This window comes from Macrobrachium nipponense, chromosome 29 (assembly GCF_015104395.2).
Source record: "Macrobrachium nipponense isolate FS-2020 chromosome 29, ASM1510439v2, whole genome shotgun sequence".
NCBI lineage: Eukaryota > Metazoa > Arthropoda > Malacostraca > Decapoda > Palaemonidae > Macrobrachium > Macrobrachium nipponense.
In genome coordinates, this window is record NC_061092.1 from 850762 (window position 1) to 873326 (window position 22565).

At 45.0% G+C, this 22565-nt stretch overlaps 1 protein-coding gene across 2 annotated transcripts in view; it reads right to left on the minus strand.

The window, feature by feature from the left end:
- Nucleotides 1-22565, minus strand: part of LOC135206034 (late secretory pathway protein AVL9 homolog) — a 188632-nt gene that overhangs the window by 155173 nt on the left and 10894 nt on the right. For both annotated transcript variants that reach the window (XM_064237207.1, XM_064237208.1), the window contains exon 3: nucleotides 12294-12506. In XM_064237207.1, coding sequence (XP_064093277.1) covers nucleotides 12294-12506 — 213 coding nt within the window. The remainder of the gene's footprint in view (nucleotides 1-12293; nucleotides 12507-22565) is intronic.

The window sequence follows — 22565 nt, forward strand, 5'->3', positions numbered from 1 at the left end:
GTCTCACAAGGACGAGATGCTATCTTTGTACGGTAAGGAAGCTGGGTAAGCTACACAACTTGTTGAGCAGCCACCATGGGTCCCAAGGAAAAAGTATCCAAGGACCTGTGGGCAATATCCCGAAAGTAGAAGGAGGTGAAGGTGGTCTGGTTGGCCCATACCCCCTGCCTTCAGTACCAGTGCCACGGACAAGTTTCTTGAGGAATGCAAGGGTTGGACCAATGCCTCTGACTTCGTGGCCTCTCGGACCACAGGTACTGGTGTCGGCACTCCTGTTGGAGTTGTATGCTTTCCAGATTACCTCACGAAGCCAGAAAAGAACAGTGTTCTGGACACTTCTTTCTTGGTCCACCCCGGTGCTAACGAAGAAGGTGTCGACACTCAGGCCTGAGGTGTCGAGTTTTCTTCAGATAGCTATATAGCACTCTCACAGGACAAAGGCAGCATCTCATCACATCATTATCGGTGAAGTCTTCCAAGGAAGGGATCGTGAAGGACTCGAACCTGGCGTCAGGGACTGTGATGGTAATTGCTTTATAGCAAAGGAAGATAAAGGAAAGGAAAACGCATTTACGAGAAGTTCGGCAGTAAGGAGGCATTAGCACTTTGTGTTGGAGGTGCCTGTTCTCATGATGGTTCTAGAATCGGCAGGAGTGGTTATGGAACTCGTCAGCGCCGACGTAATGTGAGAAACGCCGCGATTTCTGATGCAATACCTCGTCTAGATTCTTCGGAGAAGTTCCGGTAATCTCGGGAGTCTGTGATGCTCGCCGTAGGCCCCCGCCCCTAGGATGCCGTATAAATACGATGGACAAAGTAGGAGAGAGAGAGTTCATCAGTTAGTCACTGAGAGATATCCTCAGTAAGAGCCACAGATCAGATTATCGGTGAGAGATCAGCAGCAGCAGAGATCATCCGAGAGAGATAAGAGAAAAAGGGACCGACGAAGGATCAGAGGAAAAGTTGCTCGAGAGTTGGTTGGATTCTGGTCTAGTCATCTTCAGGAGTGGACGACCGAGTTATCTCCACGTTGAGCAGACTTCAAAGAAGAAAATGTCCTGCTAGAGGTTTTGGGGAGTTCCTGCCTTTCAAGTATCAAGAGTAGACATTATTTTTCTGCAATGCGGAGTCAAGAAGACGTCTGCAATCACCATTCTCCTTTTATGAAGTCATCGCTTCGAGTCACTAAACCTGCCAACAAGTATTTGAATTACCTCGCTGTTCCTCCAGTTCATGCAGTGTAAGATTCTTTTTTTTTTTTATGTAAATAGGAGATACCATTCTGCATTTACCTTGTTAGTAAGCTTGTAAATAAACCTTGTTGTGTTAGTGTTTCTTTCTATATTCGTATCCCCAGTTTCAACTGTTGGTGTTGAAATTTTTTTTGTTTTTGTTTATTTCATATCGAACCTGAAGCGGACCTCTCTCAGAGGCCGTAACAGGAACCAAAATGTTCTGAGTCTTTGCTACGAAATCTGTGACGAAATTGAGCGTAACTGATCCCCATACCCCTCAAGTGGTTTAAACACCGAAGGAAAGACCGTGAAGTTCTCCTACTCTCTTTGTTGATGCCAGGCCCAGCAGAAAGACCGGTCTTGAGGGTCAGATCCCTGTCTGATGACTCTTGGAGAGGCTCGTAGGGTTCTGCGAGTCAAGCTCCTTAACACAAGAGTCACACCTCACCAGGGCGGGGGGCCTGAGTTCCCTGGGTTGGCAAGACCTCTCGAAGCTCTCATTAGGAGAGATATTTCCATGGGGGAGGAAATATCGATTCCTTGCAGTTTAAGGACAAGGGCCAGGGCGGCTCTGTAGCCTTTGACTGTGGAGACAGAAAGGAGCTTCTCTTGGCAAAGAAAGATGAGGAAATTTGCTACCTGCTGAAGAGTGGCTCTGAGCAGAGAGAGACCGTCTACGACACCAACCACAGAAGACGGACTACTTTCCCTGGTATACTTCTGCAGAGGACTATCTGAGGATCCAGCCATCTCTGTTGCTGCTTGGCGAGAAAAGCCTCTCACTCGCAGGAGATGGTGGATAACCGCCAGCTGTGAAGACACGGAATGTACTGCCTGGTGGTACCATTCCACATGCGGTTTGGCACAGCAGGTTGGGCTATGGGGGAATCTCGCACATAAGTCGAGAGTCGATCTCTGTCTTTGTAGCACTGCGAGTGGGAGCTCGCCAGGACCAGCCAATCATCGAGATGCCTCATCAGACGTATCCCGACCTTACCTTACAGACCTTACAGACCTACATCTTGTTCGGGTTGCCCCAGGTCCCTCAGTGTGAGGCACCTCTAATGTCTACCAAAGAGTTGCTAGTACATCTTCGGTATATTTTGCATCTTCCAATCTTGGATGGTCTGGGATGCAGTTTAGATATTTGTCGAGCTTATTCTTAAACACATCTACGCTCACTCCTGATATATTCCTCAGATGAGCTGGCAACGCATTGAATAGACGCTGCATTATCGATGCTGGTGCGTAGTGGATTAATGTCCTGTGTGCTTTCCTTATTTTTCCTGGTATAGTTTTGGGCACTATTAATCTACCTCTGCTTGCTCTTTCTGATATTTTTAGTTCCATGATATTTTCTGCTATTCCTTCTATCTGTTTCCATGCCTGAATTATCATGTAGCGTTCTCTTCTCCTTTCTAGACTATATAATTTTAAGAATTGTAGTCTTTCCCAGTAGTCTAGGTCCTTAACTTCTTCTATTCTAGCTGTAAAGGACCTTTGTACACTCTCTATTTGTGCAATATCCTTTTGATAGTGTGGGTACCATATCATATTGCAATATTCAAGTGGACTACGAACATATGTTTTATAAAGCATAATCATGGTTCAGCTTTTCTTGTTTTGAAGTGCCGTAACAACATTCCCATTTTTGCTTTACATTTTGCCAACAGAGTTGCTATTTGATCATTGCATAACATGTTCCTATTCATCATCACACCAAGGTCTTTAACTGCTTCCTTATTTGTGATGGTCTCATTATTAGGTCCCTTATATGCATATAGCTTTCTTTCTCTGTCCTCCATAATTTATTGATTATTCAAATTTATCAGAGTTAAATACCATCCTATTTACTCTGCCCAATCATATCTTTGTTAAGGTCTCTTTGTAGAGCGTTCCTATCTCATCACAAGTAATTTCTCTACTTATTCTTGTGTCATCTGCGAAACTACTCACTACCGAATCCTTCACATTATTGTCTATGTCTTCAATCATAATAACAAACAGTATTGCAGCTAACACCGTACCTTGCGGCACACCGGATATTACCTTGACTTCATCCGATTTCTCGTCGTTTGCAATAACTATCTGTTTTCTGTTGTGTAAAAATTCTTTTAACCATCTTCCTACTTTATCCACGATATTGTGTTTTCTAATTTTCTTCGCTAATATATTATGGTCTACTTTATCAAAGCTTTTGCAAAGTCTAAATAAACCACATCTGTTTCATTTCCGCTTTTCATATTTTTGAATATGTTCTCACGTGGACTAATAGTTGGGTTTGTGTACTTTTTCCGGGTACGAAACCATGTTGTCCTTTATTAAACAAACTTATTTTTTATTAAATGTTTCATAATATTTTTCTTCATTACCCTTTCATACACTTTCATAATATGTGATGTTAGACTCACAGGCCTATAATTACTTGCCTCTAGTCTTGATCCACTTTTGAAAGTAGGGGTCTTCTTCTTCTTCTTCTTCCCAGCTTTTTGCCCATTTTTATATGGGGTCGCCGTTTCGGATGGAGCCGTTTCCATCTATTTCTATCTTGCACTTCTGCCTCATCAATTCCCTTCTCATGTAAATCTCCTCTCACACAGTCCTTCCATCTCTTTCTTGGTCTCCCTCTCTTTCTTCTTCCTTGCACCTCCACTCCCATAGTAGTCTCCCAGCGTGGTCCTCATCTCTCCTCAACAGGTGTCCATACCATCTCAGCCTCCCCTCCTGCACTTTCTTTGATACTTCCACACCTTAGTGAACCCCCGTTATGTAGTCATTTCTGATCCTATCCACTCTTGTTACCCCAGACATCCACCTAAGATTCTCATTTCTGCCATTCATCCTTCTTCTGCTCTGCTTTTCTCATGCTTGCTGTTTCCGTACCATACAGCATTGCTGTTCTTACCACCGTCTTGTGAAATTTTCCTTTTAACCTAAGCGGCACTCTAGCCACCTGGGGGGGCAACCAAGTCCTTATGGGTGCCGGTCCCAAGCCCGGATAAATAGGGAGGGTTGGTGTCAGGAAGGGCATCCGGCTGTAAAAATCTGTGCCAAAACCAAAAATGGAATGAGCCGAAATATGGAAAGAGGTTGAAAGTAGGGGTAATATATGCTAATTTGTGCTCATCATAAATCTTTGCCTGTATCTACACTTTGTCTTAATAATATTGCAAGTGGCTTTGCGATAGAATGAACTACTTTCTTTAACAAAATAGCAGGAATTCCATCAGGCCACCCTTCAGCAGCTCCATTTTTAATTTCATTAATAGCCTGCACAATATCAGCTTCATTAATATCTATGTCAGCTAAATATTCACTATTTTCATCCCTTATTCTATATCATTATCTTCATTATCTATTCTAGGGGTGAATTCTCTCTTATATCGTTCTGCCAGTATGTTGCAAATCTCCTTTTTTTCATTCGTTAATCTCCCTTCAATTCTCAGAGGGCCTATTTCTATTCTTCTTTTATTCATCTTCTTCGCATATGCGTATAATAGTTTGGGGTTTTGCTTGATATTTAATAGGGTTTTTTCTTCCAAGTCCCGTTTTTCATTTTCTTTTGATTGTATAATTCTTTTGTTCTGCATTTCTATCTTACTTTTTAGTTCTATAACTTTCCATGCATTTTTTTCTTTTGCAAGACCTTTTTTCCACTTTCTGATTTTCTGGAACAAGATCCTTCTGTCTCTTGGTATGCATGAATGATGTTTACTTTTCTTCTTCGGTATATATTTTTCCACTATTTTCTCCAATATTTTATATAATATCTCTGTATTTACCCTTATGTCATCACTTACGAAAATGTTATCCCAATCTTTGTTTAATCTTCATAATTTATTTCTGACCATTTTATATTTTTACTGTAGAAGTGTATTTTCCATATCCTTCCCACTTTTTCATTTCTTGCTTATCTCTATTTTCACTTGCTTTGGAATGAACTGTTAATTCTATGACATTATGGTCTGAAATATTCGCATTATAAACTATTATTTCTTTAACATAATTCATCTCGTTCACAAATACTAGGTCTAAAGTATTTTCCTTTCTTGTTGGCAGGTGATTTATTTGTTGAATGTTGTATTCTAGTAGCATATCTAATAGCTTTTCAAATTGCCTCTTATCTTCTGCACTACTATTACTCTCGATATGTATAAGTACAAACCACAATCTCCTATTCGTTCTTTCCATTCTACGAAAGGAAAGTTGAAGTCACCAGATAAGGAGAATAGTCCAAGTCCTTGTGATTTCTACATATATCATCCAATTTTCAATTATTAAGTCAAACTCTTTAGTATTAGGAGTCTATATATTACTATGTTCATCAATTTTTCAGATTCAAATTCTACCGCTATTAGTTCACATTCTGAGTTACTATATTTCTCATATATTTTTCCTTGTTTTTTGTCTTTCCCATATATTGCGGTTCCCCCTTGATTCCTATTTTTTCTATCTGATCTATAAGTTTGGAACCCTTTTATTTGATCATCATTCCCAGTCTCTTGAATACCAGGTTTCACTTATATCATTATATCTATTTTCTTTTCATTTTGGGTTAGTTCTTCTAAGTACTCTATTTTTCTTTTTGAGTTACTCGTAACTAAACCCTGCGCATTCATCACTATGATGGTTTGCGTGTTTTTTTTCTCCTTCATTTAATACTGGTAGTAATAAGGATTTTCCCATGTCTCTTTCCTGTTCTGGTATGTTGTTCTTTTTTCATTTCCAGAAATTCTGACATTAAAAAATCCAACTTTTCCATAATATTTGGACATAATTATTCATTTTGTGTCTGAATCTGCAATTTTCTCCGTTTCTGCAATATCCTCTTGCATAATAAATACAGTTATTATCTCTTGGGTATAATTTCGGAGCTGATGCTTTGAAATTTTTTGCTGACACCTCTGCATATCTCATTGGTGGTTTGCTTTTCTCTTTTACCTGATATTCTTGATTTCTCTCTTTATTTGTTTCTTTCTTATTTTGGATTTTATTACTTGGTTGGTTATTTATTTGATTATGATTCATGGCTACAGGGTGCATATATTTGCATTTTTTGTCGAACTAACATCCTTTTCCTTCTTTTAGGTTTTTACATAGTTTTTGGATGCAGATCTCTGCAATCATCCCCATATCCATCTAAGTATGCACATTTACCATATATTTCATAGTTTTGACATATCTTAGGATGTTTGTAGTAACATCTTTCTCCAAATCTGCAATTCCCTCTTTTCAAAAGGTTGCAGATTTTGTCTTTCTTGTCTATTTTTTCCTCTTTCCCGTCATTGTATAGATCTGGGTAGAGCCTCTTCGGGATTTGCTTTTCTGTTGTCATATCGTAATTTATTTCTTTTCGTAGGTATGCTGCTTTATTGCCTCATATGTAGTATCAATGAGTATCTCTGCATCCATACTTTTATCTTGTTCTTTGTTTTCCTTATTTTTTTTCTGTCATTTCATTTTTGTTTACTTCTCTTCCGTTTTCCTCTTCTTCTTTTTCTTCTTCTTCTTCCTCTTTCCTCTTCTTCTTCATCCTCAACTATTTGTACATTCAATCTTGATTTAATAACATTGTCTATCCATGATAGACATGTTGAACAAAAAATTCTGTATCTTTTCTCAAATCTTGTATTACCTCAGCACACTGTGGATGGGTCGGAATGTTGCAATGCCAGCACATCTTTTCTGATTAGGTTTTGTGGATTGACTATGCTATACCAAACCTTACACAGTTTTGCATGCTTTTGGCATTCTTTTTCCCTAATGCATCAATTAGGATATTCACAAGATTAACCCTTATTCATTTTTTCTTTGTCGGAAATATGTTGGTTTATGTATATTTTCTTTATGAGTCTCTTGACCACTTGGATTTTATTTGGAACTTCTTCAATTATTTTCAAGATGTTTTCATTAGATTTGTTCCAGTTTGAAGGATTATATCCTTCTAATATATCTATGAATGCTTTTTGTATCTTTTTGGGCCCAAGCCGACACCAGAGTGAACACTGGTGTGAACACCTGTGGGGCAGTTGAGAGACCAAAAACAAAGTGCCCTGAACTGGTACACTGTCCCATCGAGGATAAAGCGGAGCTACTTCCTGGAGGACTGGTGGATGGGTATTTGGAAATACGCATCCTTTAGGTCTACCGAAAGCAAGATGAAGTCGTTCTCCCTGATGGAGTCGAGCACTGAGCGTGCCGTTTCCATCGTGAACCGAGTCTGGCAAATGAATCAGTTCAAAGGAGAGAGATCTATCACCGGTCGCCACGCCCCGATGAACTTCTCCACTAGGAAGAGTCGGCTGTAAAAGCCCCGCGACTGATCTCGTACGACCTCCACAGCTCCCTTGCTCAGCATGGACTTGACTTCGTTCTCCCTGATGGAATCGAGCACTGAGCGTGCTGTTTCCATCGTGAACCGAGTCTGGCGAACAAAACAGTTCAAGGGAGAGAGATCTATCACCGGTCTCCAGCCCCCCATAGACTTCTCCACCAGGAAGAGTTGGCTGTAGAAACCCAGTGGCTGATCTCGCACAATCTCCACAGCTCCTTTGCTCAGCCTGGTCTTGACTTCTTGTTTCAGTGCTACGTCCCTGGCAGAACCGGGTACGTACGTCTGAAAGTGGACCGGGTGGGAAGTGAGGGGTGGCCTCGACTCGAAGGGCAGTAGGTATCCCTCCCAAAGGACATCCACTACCCAATGGTTCTCGGCTCCGAAGCGCTGCCAAGTTGCCCAATGGCTCGCCAGGCACCCAAACTTCCGGCAGCAGGTGAGGGGGAATGCCGTCCCTAGCATTTCCCTCTTTCCCCTTACCCCTTTCGTTTAGCTGCTCTCATCCGCCCGAGAGAAGGAGGCCTCGAGAGGAGGGGCTGACAACTCAACTTCTCGAGTGGAAAGAAAGGAGGAGGCTGGTCTTTCCTTGCGCTGCCCTTGACGGTGCTAGCATCTTGGGAGCAGAGGAAATGCTAGCCAAGCTCCGAGGCTTGGCCGCAGTTGATTGAGACTGCCCAGAAGTCTTTGAACTGCCTGGTATACTAGGCAGTCACTGTCCTCAGTTTTCCGCTTTTCCACCGCAGCATCCACCATCTCTCTGGGGAAGAGAGAAGAGGAACCCGGCAATGGTCCGTTTCGTAATCCCAACGTTACTTCTCGACCGGCCGCTCTGGTTACCCAAGGCAGGACTGAGTCCCGTCTTTTAAGAACCAGGTTGGCCCACAGGTTGGCCGTCTGGTGGGCAAGGTAGGAGATGCCCTACTTCCAGGACTGAGGGCAGAGTCTCCCGAACGCCGAGTCTTCCTTGGGGAATGAAAGGTCCCAAAGAGGCTGAGAACTCCTGGATACCGTGAGGGACCACAGCTCCAGCCAGGAGACGGCCTGGAAAGCTGCCATGGAAATAGATTCCAGGGCCAATGCCTCTTGCTGTGAGAACAAGAGGTTCTCGGACAGCAGGTGATGAAGAGGCACTCCCGGAGTAAGCCTAGCTATCTCCGGATCAACCTCCTTGGATGGCAATGGGCCTACTGAAGGCACGTAGAAACGCCGCTGGCAAGGCAGAGGAGGGGGAAGGAACTTGTCAGACCTGCTGGACCTGAGTGAGTTCTCCTGTCCAGAGACGAGAGCATTCACTTGGTCCAACACACTGTCGGCCAAGGTGGACCGGGGTAGTCCCATCGTCGCTCTGGGTTCCTTCTTAGGTCCCCAGAACGACTCCAACTTGATGGAGGGTCAGAGGGAGTAACCCACTGATCCTTCCCCAAGGTCGTTGTGCTGACGAATCAGTGCAATGACCTCTGCAAGGGACCTCTGTATCTTGGGGGTTATCATGTCCTGAGGCAATGGACCATCAGATTCATCCAGGCCAATCACCTCTCGAGACACTCTTCCTTCAGGAGGAAGAACCTCACCAGACCCCTCGTGGGTCTCCACCAACCACCTTGAGTGTACAATTTGCTAGGTACCAAGGACCAAGCCAGGATCGTAGGCTCTCGTGGCGGGACCTTAGGAGCACGCTCCTCGCGGTCACTCCTGTTCGCCTCGCTTCTCCCGGTGCAGCCCCAGGAGGTTGAAGGGACAGGTGAGGAAGACCTGACGCTCCTGCCTGCCTACCAGGCAGAGCCGGTGGGTTGGGAGGACTGCAGGCGATCGCCAACCTGTGGTGGCGATCGAGCTGCAGGTCTGGACCAGCGGTCTCTGTGAGGAGAAGCGCTGGACCGAGGACGGTAGTATCGGTCTTGTGCATCAGGGGAGCTGCTACCAGTCGTGCGAGCCGTCCAGTCCTGGTGGGAGCGACGGTCAGGTGACTGGTAGTGTCCACTAACGCGGTGAGAGCGAGCACCATCCTCTCAAACGCGCCATGGTACCAGAAGCAGCCGACGGCTGGACCTGGTGACCGAGGGACCTCTTCTCAGCCTCGACATGTGAACGGTCTGGTGGGACCATCACGTCAACCCTGCGAACCGGGGGATCGCCTGCGAGAGTGATTGCTGGTCTGGTGATCGCCAACCTTCCGCTCCGTGCCTAGATCCTGACGGTGAGTATACTCAGGCGTCTGGTTCCTGGCTGCACAATCACCTACTGGTGATTGTACACTCGGTGGCGTTCGCTCACGAGCAGCCGAGACGGTTCCTGGTCCGGAGGTGGAACCTCTGGAACTGGGAACAGAGGTACCAGCGGTACCCCTACGGTCCCCGTCTTCTTCTTCCGTCAATAACCTCATTGTTGCGACGCCAGTAGAATTAATAAATCAATCAATCCCTGAGGAAAGGAGAGACGGGCCCAGTTCCCGGAGGAACAGGAGGACCAGCGGAAGACCCACCTGTCCTGCCGGAGCGGGACAGACCCTTAGAAGTCTCTGAGCGAGACTTCTTTGGGGGGGGGCGAGGCCACCTTCTTCTTCCTGGACTTCTTCTTTGCCAGCTTGTTCAGGACAGCTGACAGGTCCTCCATCCAGGATGGAGCTGAGGCAGTTGTGGTAGCAACACGGTCCAACTCCACCTGTCCGGAGGGAGCAGTGGGAGCAGCAGCACTTCCACGGGCAGTAAGTACGGGCACTTGAAGTCAGAGGGTGGGCAAGGACAGCTAACCCAGGCGGCAGAGGAACCATCTCCCTCCGGGGCACATATTGCAGCGGGGCTTGTACCGCGGCCGATAAGGGGTGACCATCGTCACGTGCTGGGGTATACACCAGGAGCGGTGGTGTGGCATAACCTGGTGTCGACACTGTTGTGATAGTCCTTCTCTCCACCCCATGAGTGACAGGGGCTGCGCAGTCAGGCAGGTGATGAATCAGCCCCTGGAGACTTCAAGAGGTGACCTAGGGAGGTCTCAAAGGATTGCCACAACCTGCGGATGGTCTCCACCCGCGGAGGCAGACACACCAGCAGAAGCAACAGTCGGGTTAATGGGGGGGGGGGTCCCTATTCGCTCAGAGGGGGAAGAATCCTACCCTGAAAGGACAGAAGACCCCCCAGTACCACTCAAGGTCGGGGTGTTGCACTCCTTCCTCTGCACTCAACAAATCAAGCGAAGAGGCGGGGCGGGACACATCCCCCGAAGGGGAGAGAGCCCCCATACGCGGGAGTTGACTAGGAGGGAGAATGTAAGACGACGTGTCAGTCACCAGAGGTGTCGAGGGAGGGCTTTCCGACGACACCTTGGCAAATCTACGCGGCTTCCTCCTCTTCTCGTACAACTCCCACTGCTTCTCTGACCAAGAGACACATTCATGCCCTTGGCATCTAGACATAAAGGATGAGGGTCCACAGCACTGCTGGACCGAAACGCCCCACACTTGCAGCCTCCCACTCCAGGGCACACTCTCCAGTTGGATGGGGTGCGAGGGGGCTTCTCCACTTCGTGGGACTGCATGTTCTTCAGTGATGCAATACCACAAATAAATAATACAAAAAAATATAAACTGAGTACCTACAATGACTTTCACACTAGTATTCTAATAGGAAAAGGTTGAAAAGTAAGCCAGGATTTGAAAATCTCACAAAAGAGGCGGGCAGAGAGGCGAGCACACGTCTTCACCCGCCAGCGGTCGAAAGCAAAGTGATATGTTTACCTCCAGTCGGGCGGGACTCCCAACCATCAGACAAGCGTAGTTACTGCCAAACGACCTTGTTAGTTAAGTAAATATTATTACGACCGGTCTGGATGGCGATGAATAGTAATTCCTTATATGAAGGACCTCAGGTTTGTATTAAGTGTCGGAACAATTCTTATTTACTCTTGCTTCTAAATTGGCCACAGCATCGGGTAAAGGTGTAAGAGAGCCAAGATTATGCTAGGATTGACCAGTGATGGGGAAGGTTCAGAAAGAGAAGTTATCATTTGACAATTCCTGACTAACTATTTTAGCTTTGGCTCTAGAAGCTGCTTTCCTCTTTTTATCTCTATGTAACTTGTTCGAGTAGCTAGTCAAGATTTTCCAAGTTCTCTTGCCCCAATAATACATTCTCCACAAGTCCACTCTAGTGTGCAAGTTTGTCCCCTACAAAACCTGTGCAAATTGAATGTGGACTATTGCAAGCTTTAGCAATCCTTGTATTGTGGCTTTTGCTGCAATACCTAATTCCTGTTGGGCTAGTATCTGACATGTCTGTACACTAACCCAATACTATCTATTTAACTTATTTATTTGAACACCTAAATAGCTAATATCTCCAAAAAAGGCCACCAATATTTAAGAGTACTTCACTAAATAACTCCAACAGTGAGCGACGGTAACTGAAATTCCCAAAATTTCTGCTGACTACTGAACTGTATTAACAGTACCAGCCAGCAGGAAACAACTGATTTTTGGTACAGTGTTGGTTCTGCTCTCCCCCGATAGTGAGTTGGGGGGGGGTTGGAGAGGGGTATCGCCTGACCACCAAACAAACTAGTGCTACGGCGAGTTTCAAAAATACTAGCTACTGACGGATTTAGAAACTATAGCTTTGTAACTACTTGGTAAGTTGAATACATAAAATCCATAATTTTTAGGTGTTTCTTAGTTCCACCATTCATTGAATGGCCAGCCCCCTTAATATCACCACATTAAAAATACTAACATGGTTTTTCTTGCGTTGGAGACTTCTCTCTCCCCGTCCAGTAACTGAATGCACCACTGAGTCTCCCTTTCAGGGTAGACATTTTGGTTGAAAAATTTGCTTGTGAATTTCCTCCAGGGCCTCCATTAAACTCTGGAGGGGACATGATTGAACCCCTAGAGGTCACTGAGGTTAAGCTTGAGTTACTACTCCTACGTTCGCTGAAGTCGTCACCTGCGGAAACTGAAGAAATTAAAATTCTTTCCCTAAAGAAACTGTTAATATTTCTGTAAAAAATGTACAATTAAATAAACAAATGAATTCAACTTTTAAATATAAAATGTAATAACTTAAAATCAACACTACAGCAAAACTTTTCAAAATTTGAGAAATCGTCTTATGTATAATGGCAGAGTAAGGAAAAAGTAGCATCATCAGAACACTCCAATCATCTATGCTCAGTTTACTACTAAGCTCACAAAATGACATAATAGGGTCATTCCTTTTACAAGTGACAAATGCTAATATCTGATGTTATGTTTAAAAGCATCTTGAATCCATAGTTTCTTAGCTCCAATCACAAACATCCATTGGTTTTGCTGCAATCCACATATCCACCTAAAAGCCTAGAAGTGCATTTTATACCTGTTTGATGACAAGGTTGTGAGTTAGTTACTGGAAGCTTGGAAATATATATTCAAGAAGACAGCAAGGAAACTGACCAAAATTTGCATGGTGGTCCTCTGTAATACAAACGCAATATACAGTAGAGGAGTTTACCCCTACACCTCTCTCACTGAAAAAACATGGCTACTTCCCAAAGAGAATTCTCTCATTTGCTTCCTCATCAGCAACCATAAGTTTAGTTTTGCTTAAAATGGTAACCACTCTCCTCTGAATTCATAATTTCAGTCTTTTAAACATTTCTAAAACATTCCTTGGTTCAGCTGGTAAACGAGTCATCTGCATGTAGTCTCTCCCAGAGGGCTCTCTTTCTGTCCACCTGCATAGCTTCTTCCATACTATAATAAAAGATAAAGAACTCAGATATCAAATTCTTAATATATGTGCCACAATCTTTCATTTCTAGACCTTGTATTTCGGTCCTGTAACACTACTATTTGCTAACCCACGGTAATTCCTTCTGTTTGTATAATACCCACCTATTATACTTCACTTACTTTCTACCCTACTAAAATGTACCTAAAGATTTACACAGACACAGCACAGCCGTTTCCCTTTTACTGTACGTGGTTTTCCTTCTGAAGCTGCCTCAATATTAACTTCCCCCGTTCTTTATTTTCTCTAGCAAGAAGCCAAACAAATAATTTTTTTTTTGTATTTTAACCCTTTTCTCTGCTTTTTTCTGTATAGTACACCTAGAATATTTTCGAAGCATGTTCCATTAATATTATTCCTCTTGACTCTTCACACTGTATATTACTGAAGTAATACGAGTAAGTTATCTTTTCTAATATATTAAAGGCAAAGAAAAATAGTGTTACTGGGAGCATTACCAAGAGAGATTTTGTTTTCTAGTTTGCATGTGTAAGAATACACATCTAATCATACCTGGAAAGTGCAATCACCTATAAAATTTCTAAACTGAATATACTGGCAAGAGTCAATAAGTATAATAATGTAATGTATTCAAAATGGAGTAGTATCTCTACACAGTACCAAATGAATTTTTAACATTAAAGATAATACTAATGGTATATGATCCAAAAGTGTCACTGACTTTGACGATTTATTCTTTCTGGGCTCAGCTCGTGTCGCTGCGCGAAATATCCTATAATCTATTATTTCTAGGGTAAATGTACTAACACATACCAGAGAATAAATAAATAAAGAAAAAGGTCAGTACAACTGACTCGCTCACCCTCCAAGAGGGTGTCGGTATGAACACTATGGCGAGTGAGACCACTACCACGAGCCGAATGCCAATAGAAATCTCCCACTACAAAATCCCCACAAGAGGAGAGCCGACCCACAGAGTGGGCAGCAACTACTACTACTCCATCCCATGCTGCCGACTGCTGTGCCTCTGGTGGACATCCTTTTCAGTTAGCGCACACGATACACACGTGCCTTTTTTACTCTGTGTTTTTTGTGCCCTTTTCTTTGGATTTCTTTATCATGGAGCGTGCAGCCATCGCAGCAGCTAAGTTAAGTACTCAGTGTTTATTGCTATTTGGTTTTTTCCGGCCCTGAGCCCGTATTTGCCGTTTTTTAGGTATAAATACGAACTCTAGGTCGAAGCATGGCAGCATGTTCTGCCTCGTGGTGGGTTCGTTCTTGGTCACCCATACCCAGAACATCCCCTTACTTAAGTACGCTCTATTTTAATCATCCGCTTTGTTTAGGGTACGGTCTACACGGTTTTGTCATGCATGCATGTCGTTTACCTTATGTAGGCTCCTTCCATCCAGACCCCCCCCCCCCCCCCCCCCCCCCCCTAGCCACGGCTCTTAGTATCGGCCTCGGCTAGCTTTTGAGTGGTAGACTTTCCTTCGGGTTAATCGTACACTCCTGGATTTTTTCTCCTACTATTTTGTTTTCTTTCTTTCATATTATTCATTTGAATTATTTTTATGTTATTTGTTTAGGTTAGGTTTAGGCGTCTTGGCTTTGTTTAGCCTAGGTGTTTGGCCCATGGGCCTTTATGCTACCGACTCTTCAGTTCGGTTGCTTCCCGATAGCATCTCTCTGATCAGCTGGTTGTCCATTGTTTTGTACTTTCCGCCCCATGGTCACTACGTGATCACGGGGCAGCCAGACGCCGTCCAGTCCATCACCTTCCCCCCCTCCCGCTCTTCCATAGAGTCGGGGGGGGTGGGTCGGTCTGCCCATGCTCGCTCCGCATACCCGAGCCCGCCTCCCTCTCTCCCCCCAGGCGGAGGGAGTAGGAGGGACGGGAACAGACCCAGACTGGACTCGACCTCTCCGGCTTCTCGGTCCGGCCGGATGGTAAGGTGGGGGGGGACTGGCCTTTCCCCCCTCCGTTGCTACTCCGTCGCTCCGTTGCTAGCCCAGAGTCTGTATGTCCTCTCGCTCTTTCCCACCTTACTAGGGCTCCTTTACTACCGGAGACCTGGCATCCAGCGGAAAGGTGCTAGTCCACCCAGCAGGGTGGACCGGGGCAGACAGTTGGTCCCTCTAACCACTCCGTCTCGCTGAGTTACGACACTCCGCCACGCACTGGACTTAGTCCGGTACGTTCGAGTTTTATAGGTTTAAGATCTATTTCGTTAAACTATTAAATTTATCTTAAGCTACTTTAAACCATCCCCCCTCCTTACCTGTTTCACCGGATCTCCTCCGGGGTTATAGGCTATTCAGGCGATAAGGGAGGGGTTATGCCCAATTTTTCCGAGCTCCGGCATGCAACGGAGTTCCTCTGTCCTTTAGCCTGTAAGTGAGAGTCTTAAGATACTCATGTGTCTTTTCACTTACAGACCACCAACTGTGAGCATCCGGGATGCGCCGCCACACTTCAAGACCCATGTGGACATGAAGTTTGCCGGTCCCATGCTCCATGCGCGACTCCGCACGGGGACATCCAGGTCTGGTACCACGAGACGTGTACCATCTGTTTATGACCTGGTGAGCCAGCTCTTAGACGGGGTAAGTATTCCAACTCCGTTAACTGGTCTTATTTGTTATAGTGCTTAAGTTTTTTACATTAATCCCTAACTTAAGATAAAATTCATGGGGTTTGTAGCCCCTATAATTTTAAGTTAAGCTTTTAAATTGGTTTTAGTTTTAAGTTTAATCTTAAAATCTAATCAATACCCTCTCTTCCAGGCTCCGGCTGGCTGTGAGGGATACCGCACTGGCAACCCTGCGGGCCTGGGTCGGCGGTTTTGGGAAGAACGCCGCCAAGGGTATGCCCTACATTCTTGAGAAGAAGTTGGCGGTACTAATCTTCCCCGGAGGCAAGGCTACAGGCTACGTCGACCCAGCAGAGGTCCGGCCCCGACTATCGCTTTCATCCAGCAACAGCTGGCTGCCTCGTTGACGGACCAAGGCCAGGACATCTCCTCGGAAGTCGCGACGCTGATATTAATGTTGAACCTATGGTAGGTGTAGAACGAACCTGTTGGTCGAGGTAAGTACGTTGGACACCCAAAGGGGATGCCCTTCGGGTGCTACTGGATCTTCTACCCCTGCAACCTCTCCATCCTTCCAAGGCTTTACGGGTAATGAACTTCATACTTCTCCTGACGCTTTCGTTAGACCCAAGGTCAAAGGTCAAGCAGTGAAAACCTTGACGAAGACGTCGTCGTCGTCTAAAAAGTCGGCGTCGGCGTCATCTTCCTCTCGTAAGTCTCCGGCTAGGAATCCCGGAGCAGAGAGATCTAAAGCTTCTGGGTCCGGCTCTAAGTCCTCTAGGAGTAAATCCTCCAGGGAGAGATCTCATACTCCAGCGGAGTCGTCAGTTCCGCTTCCTTGGTTCCGGTTCAGAGCCACCCTTCCACCTCCGCAGCAGCTCCGGCTTTGGACTCCAACGCTGGTCTGTTGCAACAAGTGGGCGATCTGGTTGGTTCTCTGAAGAACAGCATGGAACAAATGATCTCCCGGTTGTCTGATAGGATCACCTCTCAGGACAACATTATAGCCGGACTTAGCCAAGCTCCACTAGTCTTCCTTCTCCATCTTTCAGCAACAGGTGGAGCCCAATTACCCCCGTATGACTCTCTACCTCCGTTCTCAATGAACAACCCTTGGAGAGTAGCGTCATACGCCCCCTTCCAGGACGGGCTTATCTCTATCCCGGAATGTGGAACTCGGAGGATTGAAGACTTCGAGTTCTACCCGGAAGACCTTCAGCCTCCGTTCATCGGCTACGCCAGGCTCACCGCCTCAGCCATGACTCGGGACGATAAGGTACCAAAGGAGACAGTCCTCTATTCACGAGACCAGGCTCAGAGAGAATGGCTCAGGTGTCTAGAGGACATGGATTGTTCCAACACGAAAATCCAACCTTTTAAGAGTCCGTTTACGATCTTTACGATGGAAAGAGAGTAACCCCGCTCCCTTTCTTGACAAAGATCGCGACAACCACCATTCCAGCAGCCCAGAAGGGGGATTCCATGCTCAGCTGAAGGAAGCAGATCCTACGTCTCCTTTACTTCCTTCAGCCGGTGAATTGTGGGAAGATTTGCCCAACACCTTCTCAGCTGGCAAACTCAAACCAGACTGTGCTATGGAGCAGTTTGGTGAGAAGCTACCTAGGCTTCCCGATAGCCTATTTCAGGCGGAATTCGATTCCAAATCGCGGTTAGCCAGATCCATTAATTCCATGGCTATGACCGAGGTGGCTACCATTGCCTATGGATCGGAGCCACTCTTTAAGCTTCTTACCAAATCTTTGACTCAAACGGTGCAGTCGGATATGTTTGAGTTCGCCACTGCTAGGACGAATTGTAGGAAGCATGTCCTACAAGAAGCAACAATTCGGCACGAGCCGAATAAGTTGCTTACGTCAAGCATCTGGGGAGCAGACCTCTTCCCAGAAGCAATGGTGAAGGAGGTTCAAGCAGAGGCTACGAGATTGAACCAAAGCCTTAAAGACCGTTGGGGTCTTACGGCCAAAAGACGACAGGATCAAGCCGGTAAGGGTAAGGCTCAAAGGAAAAACCCAGACGTTTCCAGCCCTACCAGAAGAAGCAGCCACGCTTTTCTCAGCAGGTTCCGGCTGTTCCCTTGGTGCAAACAGCCCACCCTCTACCTCAAAGGCTCAATCGCAGCCGATTTATGTTATCTCCCCTCAGCCTCAACCCTCCCCCACCTCTTACGCTCTCTCTCCAGCCTACAATCAGGTCTTCGAGGGTCAAGCTTCCCAGAAGGTATGACCGCTCGGGTAAGGGAGGCAGAGGTAAGCGATCCTTTCGTGGGAGAGGATCGGGAGGTCCCTTTAATAGAGGCAAACATTTCAGGGGAGGCCGAGGAGGCTACCAAAACCAATGAGGAATTTCAGGTAGGAGGGAGGCTGTTTCACTTTCGCCACCGGTGGAACTTCAGCAAGTGGGCTCAGAGCATTGTGTCAAAAGGCCTGGGTTGGAGCTGGTTAGCGAGCCCACCCCATCCAGACCTTTCGCCAACTTCCTTCCAAGGAATTGACGGAGTATGCGGAGGATCTCCTTCAGAAAGGAGCTATAGCGAGAGTCAACAGGTTAAAATTTCAAGGTCGCTTGTTCAGCGTGCCAAAGAAAGGCTCACAAAAAAGAAGGGTAATCTTTAGACTTGTCCCGCTTAAAACTTAGCCATTCGCTGCGACAAGTTCAAGATGCTCACGATCTCGCAGGTGCGGACCTTACTTCCCCGTGGGGCCGTCACCACCTCTATCGATCTTACAGACGCTTACTATCATATCCCTATTGCAAGACACTTCCGTCCGTATCTGGGCTTCAAGATAGGAGACCAGACATTCTCCTTCAAGGTAGTTCCTTTCGGGCTCAACGTAGCACCCAGGGTGTTCACGAAGCTGGCGGAAGTAGTAGTTCAACAACTAAGATCGCAAGGGGTTATGGTAGTAGCGTATCTCGACGATTGGTTGATCTGGGCTTCAACAGTCGAGGAATGCAACAGAGCAACACTGAAAGTGATTCAGTTCCTGGAATATCTAGGCTTCAAGATAAACAGGACCAAGTCAAGACTCACTCCAGAGTCAAACTTTCAGTGGCTAGGCATTCAATGGAATCTATCCTCCCATACTTGTCGATTCTCATCAGCCAGAGGAAAGAAATAGCGAAGTCAGTCAAGCAATTTCTGAGTCACAAACTGGCGTCAAGAAGAACTCAGGAAAGGATCCTGGGTTCACTCCAGTTGCATCAGTGACAAACATCCTGATGAAAGCCAAACTGAAAGACCTAACCAGAATCTGGCGCTCACGAGCAAATGTCAGGTCCAGGGACAAATTATCCTCAGTCCCTCTGATTCTACGGATCGACTCCGGCCGTGGGCGAAAGTCAAGAACTTATCGGTATCAGTGCCCCTTCAGTTTCCTCCACCAGGAATTACCATCCACACAGACGCTTCATTAAGCGGTTGGGGAGGATATTCCCAGTTCAAGAAAGTTCAAGGAACCTGGTCACCTCAGTTCCGTCAGTTCCATATAAACGTTCTGGAAGCAATGGCAGTGTTCTTGACTCTGAAAAGGTTACGGCCGCCAAAGTACTCCCACATAAAGCTAGTCTTGGACAGCGCAGTGGTAGTACATTGTATAAACAGAGGAGGCTCCAAATCACGTCATCTAAATCATGTCATGGTAGCCATCTTCTCCCTGGCGGACAAGTTCAGTTGGCATCTCTCCTCCACCACATAGCTGGGAGTGAGAAACGTCATAGCAGATGCTCTATCCCGATCAGTACCTCTAGAGTCGGAATGGTCACTGGACAACAGTTCGTTCCAATGGATTCTTCAGAGAGTTCCAGGCCTACAAGTGGATCTCTTCGCATCTCAAGCGAACCACAAACTCCCATGTTATGTGGCCCCCAACCTGGACCCTCTGGCCTATGCCACGGACGCCCTGGCTCTAGAATGAACAACTGGGAGAAGATTTATGTCTTTCCTCCAGTGAATCTTCTCATGAAGGTATTGAACAAACTCAGGACATTCAAGGGTCAAGTGGCTCTAGTAGCCCCAGACTGGCCGAAGAGCAATTGGTACCCTCTTATTCTGGAAACTGGGGTCTTCGCCCTCTTCGGATTCCCAGTCCCAGGCTCTCCCAGTCAGTACAAACGAAGACTGTGTTCGCTTCCTCAGGGATTCTCAAAACCCTAACTTTATGGATTTCATGAAGTTTGCAGCGAAAAGGGATGCGAATATTGACCCTCAAAATATTCTCTTCTTGGAATCCGATAAAAGAGATTCAACTTTGAGACAGTATGATGCTGCTGTCAAAAAGTTAGCAACCTTCCTGAGAGAATCAGATATTAGGATCATGACAATCAATTCGGCTATATCCTTTTTCAGATCCTTATTTGAAAAAGGCTTAGCAGCTAGCACGATTACGACAAACAAGTCAGCCTTGAAAAAGATTTTTCAATTTGGTTTCAACATAGACTTGACAGATTCCTACTTCTCGTCTATTCCCAAGGCGTGTGCTAGACTTAGACCTTCTGTAAGGCCTACGTCGGTATCATGGTTCTTAAACGATGTTCTAAAGCTGGCTTCATAAACTGATAATGACACATGCTCGTTTATTATGCTCTTAAGAAAAACTCTATTTTTATTAAGCTTGGCCTCAGGAGCTAGAATTTTCAGAACTGTCGGCTTTATCCAGAGACCCAGGATCATATTCACGTTCCTTCCCACAGGGGAAGTTCTACTTTCTCCGGAACGTAGTTTTATAGCTAAAAATGAAGATCCTTTGATGAGGTGGGAACCATGGAAGGTACTACCCCTTCCACAAGATGTATCTCTTTGCCCAGTTTCAACCTTACGAGCCTTTCTGTCTAGGACCTCCGCATCGCCTCATCGGGTCCTCTCTTTAAGAGAGAAAAAGGTGGTACTTTATCTATTAAAGGCATCAGGCAACAAATCCTGTACTTCATTAAACAAGCCAATCCTGACTCTTTTCCAAAAGCACATGATGTCAGGGCAGTAGGCCACCTCAATTAACTATTTCCAACATATGACTTCGATGAGTTGAAAACAAAAAAGGTATACTGATGGAAATCGCCGACAGTGTTCAAACTTCATTACTTAAAGTCCTTGGAAGCTCTGAAATTTTCAGCAGTAGCAGCGGGTAACATAGTTTCCCGACTCTACCTAATCTTTAGTAGAAGATCCAGTCCTCCTTTCTACCTGCCTCACCCAACAGTTCGTCTATCCCTGCCTTGTTCATCTACGGTTACCTTGTGTCTTAGCTGCTTTTATGATGATGTGGTTGGGTGTCCCTTATTTTTTTGCTAGGGGCACTCACAATTGATTGTGAATATTGATCTCTTGGATGTCATCCCCTTATTTTTATGCTAGGGGATACATCTTATTGTAATGGTTACGGGTTTTGTATATTAAGTTATATACATTCCTTTATATGTTATTATTGTTGAGTTTGTTTTGTTCAACTTATTATGTTAATTGCTCTGGATTTCTGATACATATCTTTCCACAGATAACTATTTGGTACAGATATACCATATTACCCCTGTATATATATAAATTACCTTAAGTTAAGGAAAATATTAGAATTAAGTTTAATTTAAGCATATTCTAATTTGTATCATTGTGTATATGTATCTTTATTAGCAATTATATTCTTTTATTTTATTTTACCTTTTTATTTGAGACCTATTTTTTGTTTTGTTGAATTTTCTTTACAATCTTGTGCTATTTCTCTGGTACGATTTCGCGCAGCGACACGAGCTGAGCCCAGAAAAGGGATTTTGACGTAAGGAAAAAATCTATTTCTGGGCGATTGGCTCTGTGTCGCCAGCGAAATTCCGCCCTACCCATCCCATCGCCCAAGATTGTCTGCTAACTTCAGGATGGCCACCAGAGGCGCAGCAGTCGGCAGCATGGGATGGAGTAGTAGTAGTTGCTGCCCACTCTGTGGGTCGGCTCTCCTCTTGTGGGGATTTTGTAGTGGGAGATTTCTATTGGCATTCTGGCTCGTGGTAGTGGTCTCACTCGCCATAGTGTTCATACCGACCCTCTTGGAGGGTGAGCGAGTCAGTTGTACTGACCTTTTTCTTTATTTATTTATTCTCTGGTATGTGTTAGTACATTACCCTAGAAATAATAGATTAAAGGATATTTCGCTGGCGGACACGAGCCAATTCGCCAGAAATAGATTTTTTCCTTACGTCAAAATCCCTTTTTTAGACCTAAACTAACAGGAATACAATGTTAAAAACTATGCATTTGTCCTGCCGGTTTCAGTCACTGTTTTCAAAAGTAAGCCACTTGATAAGCTGTCTACAATGTTTAGCCTTGCTTAGGTATTTTCCAGGCTTAAACAAAGGGATGATTATGAAACTTCCAAATCTTTTGCATACATTTATTATCCAAAAGTTACTGTAGCTTTGCAGTAATGATGGCAGATGTTTCAAAAGAATTTAAGTAAATGTCAGTGTCTATCAGGATTAAGTAGTGTTGAATCCTTTGTTTTTATAATAAAAATGGAAGCAGCTAGAGAGGAGTCCAGAAAAAGGGCCTCTTTGGAGCTACTTTATGAAGATGACCAGATCCATGTGGTTGCTGTAGTGAAGGTGAGGGGTGAACTCTATTCTGTATACCAAATGTAACAGATGGTGTCACAAAGACCAATGCCTAGGAGGGGAG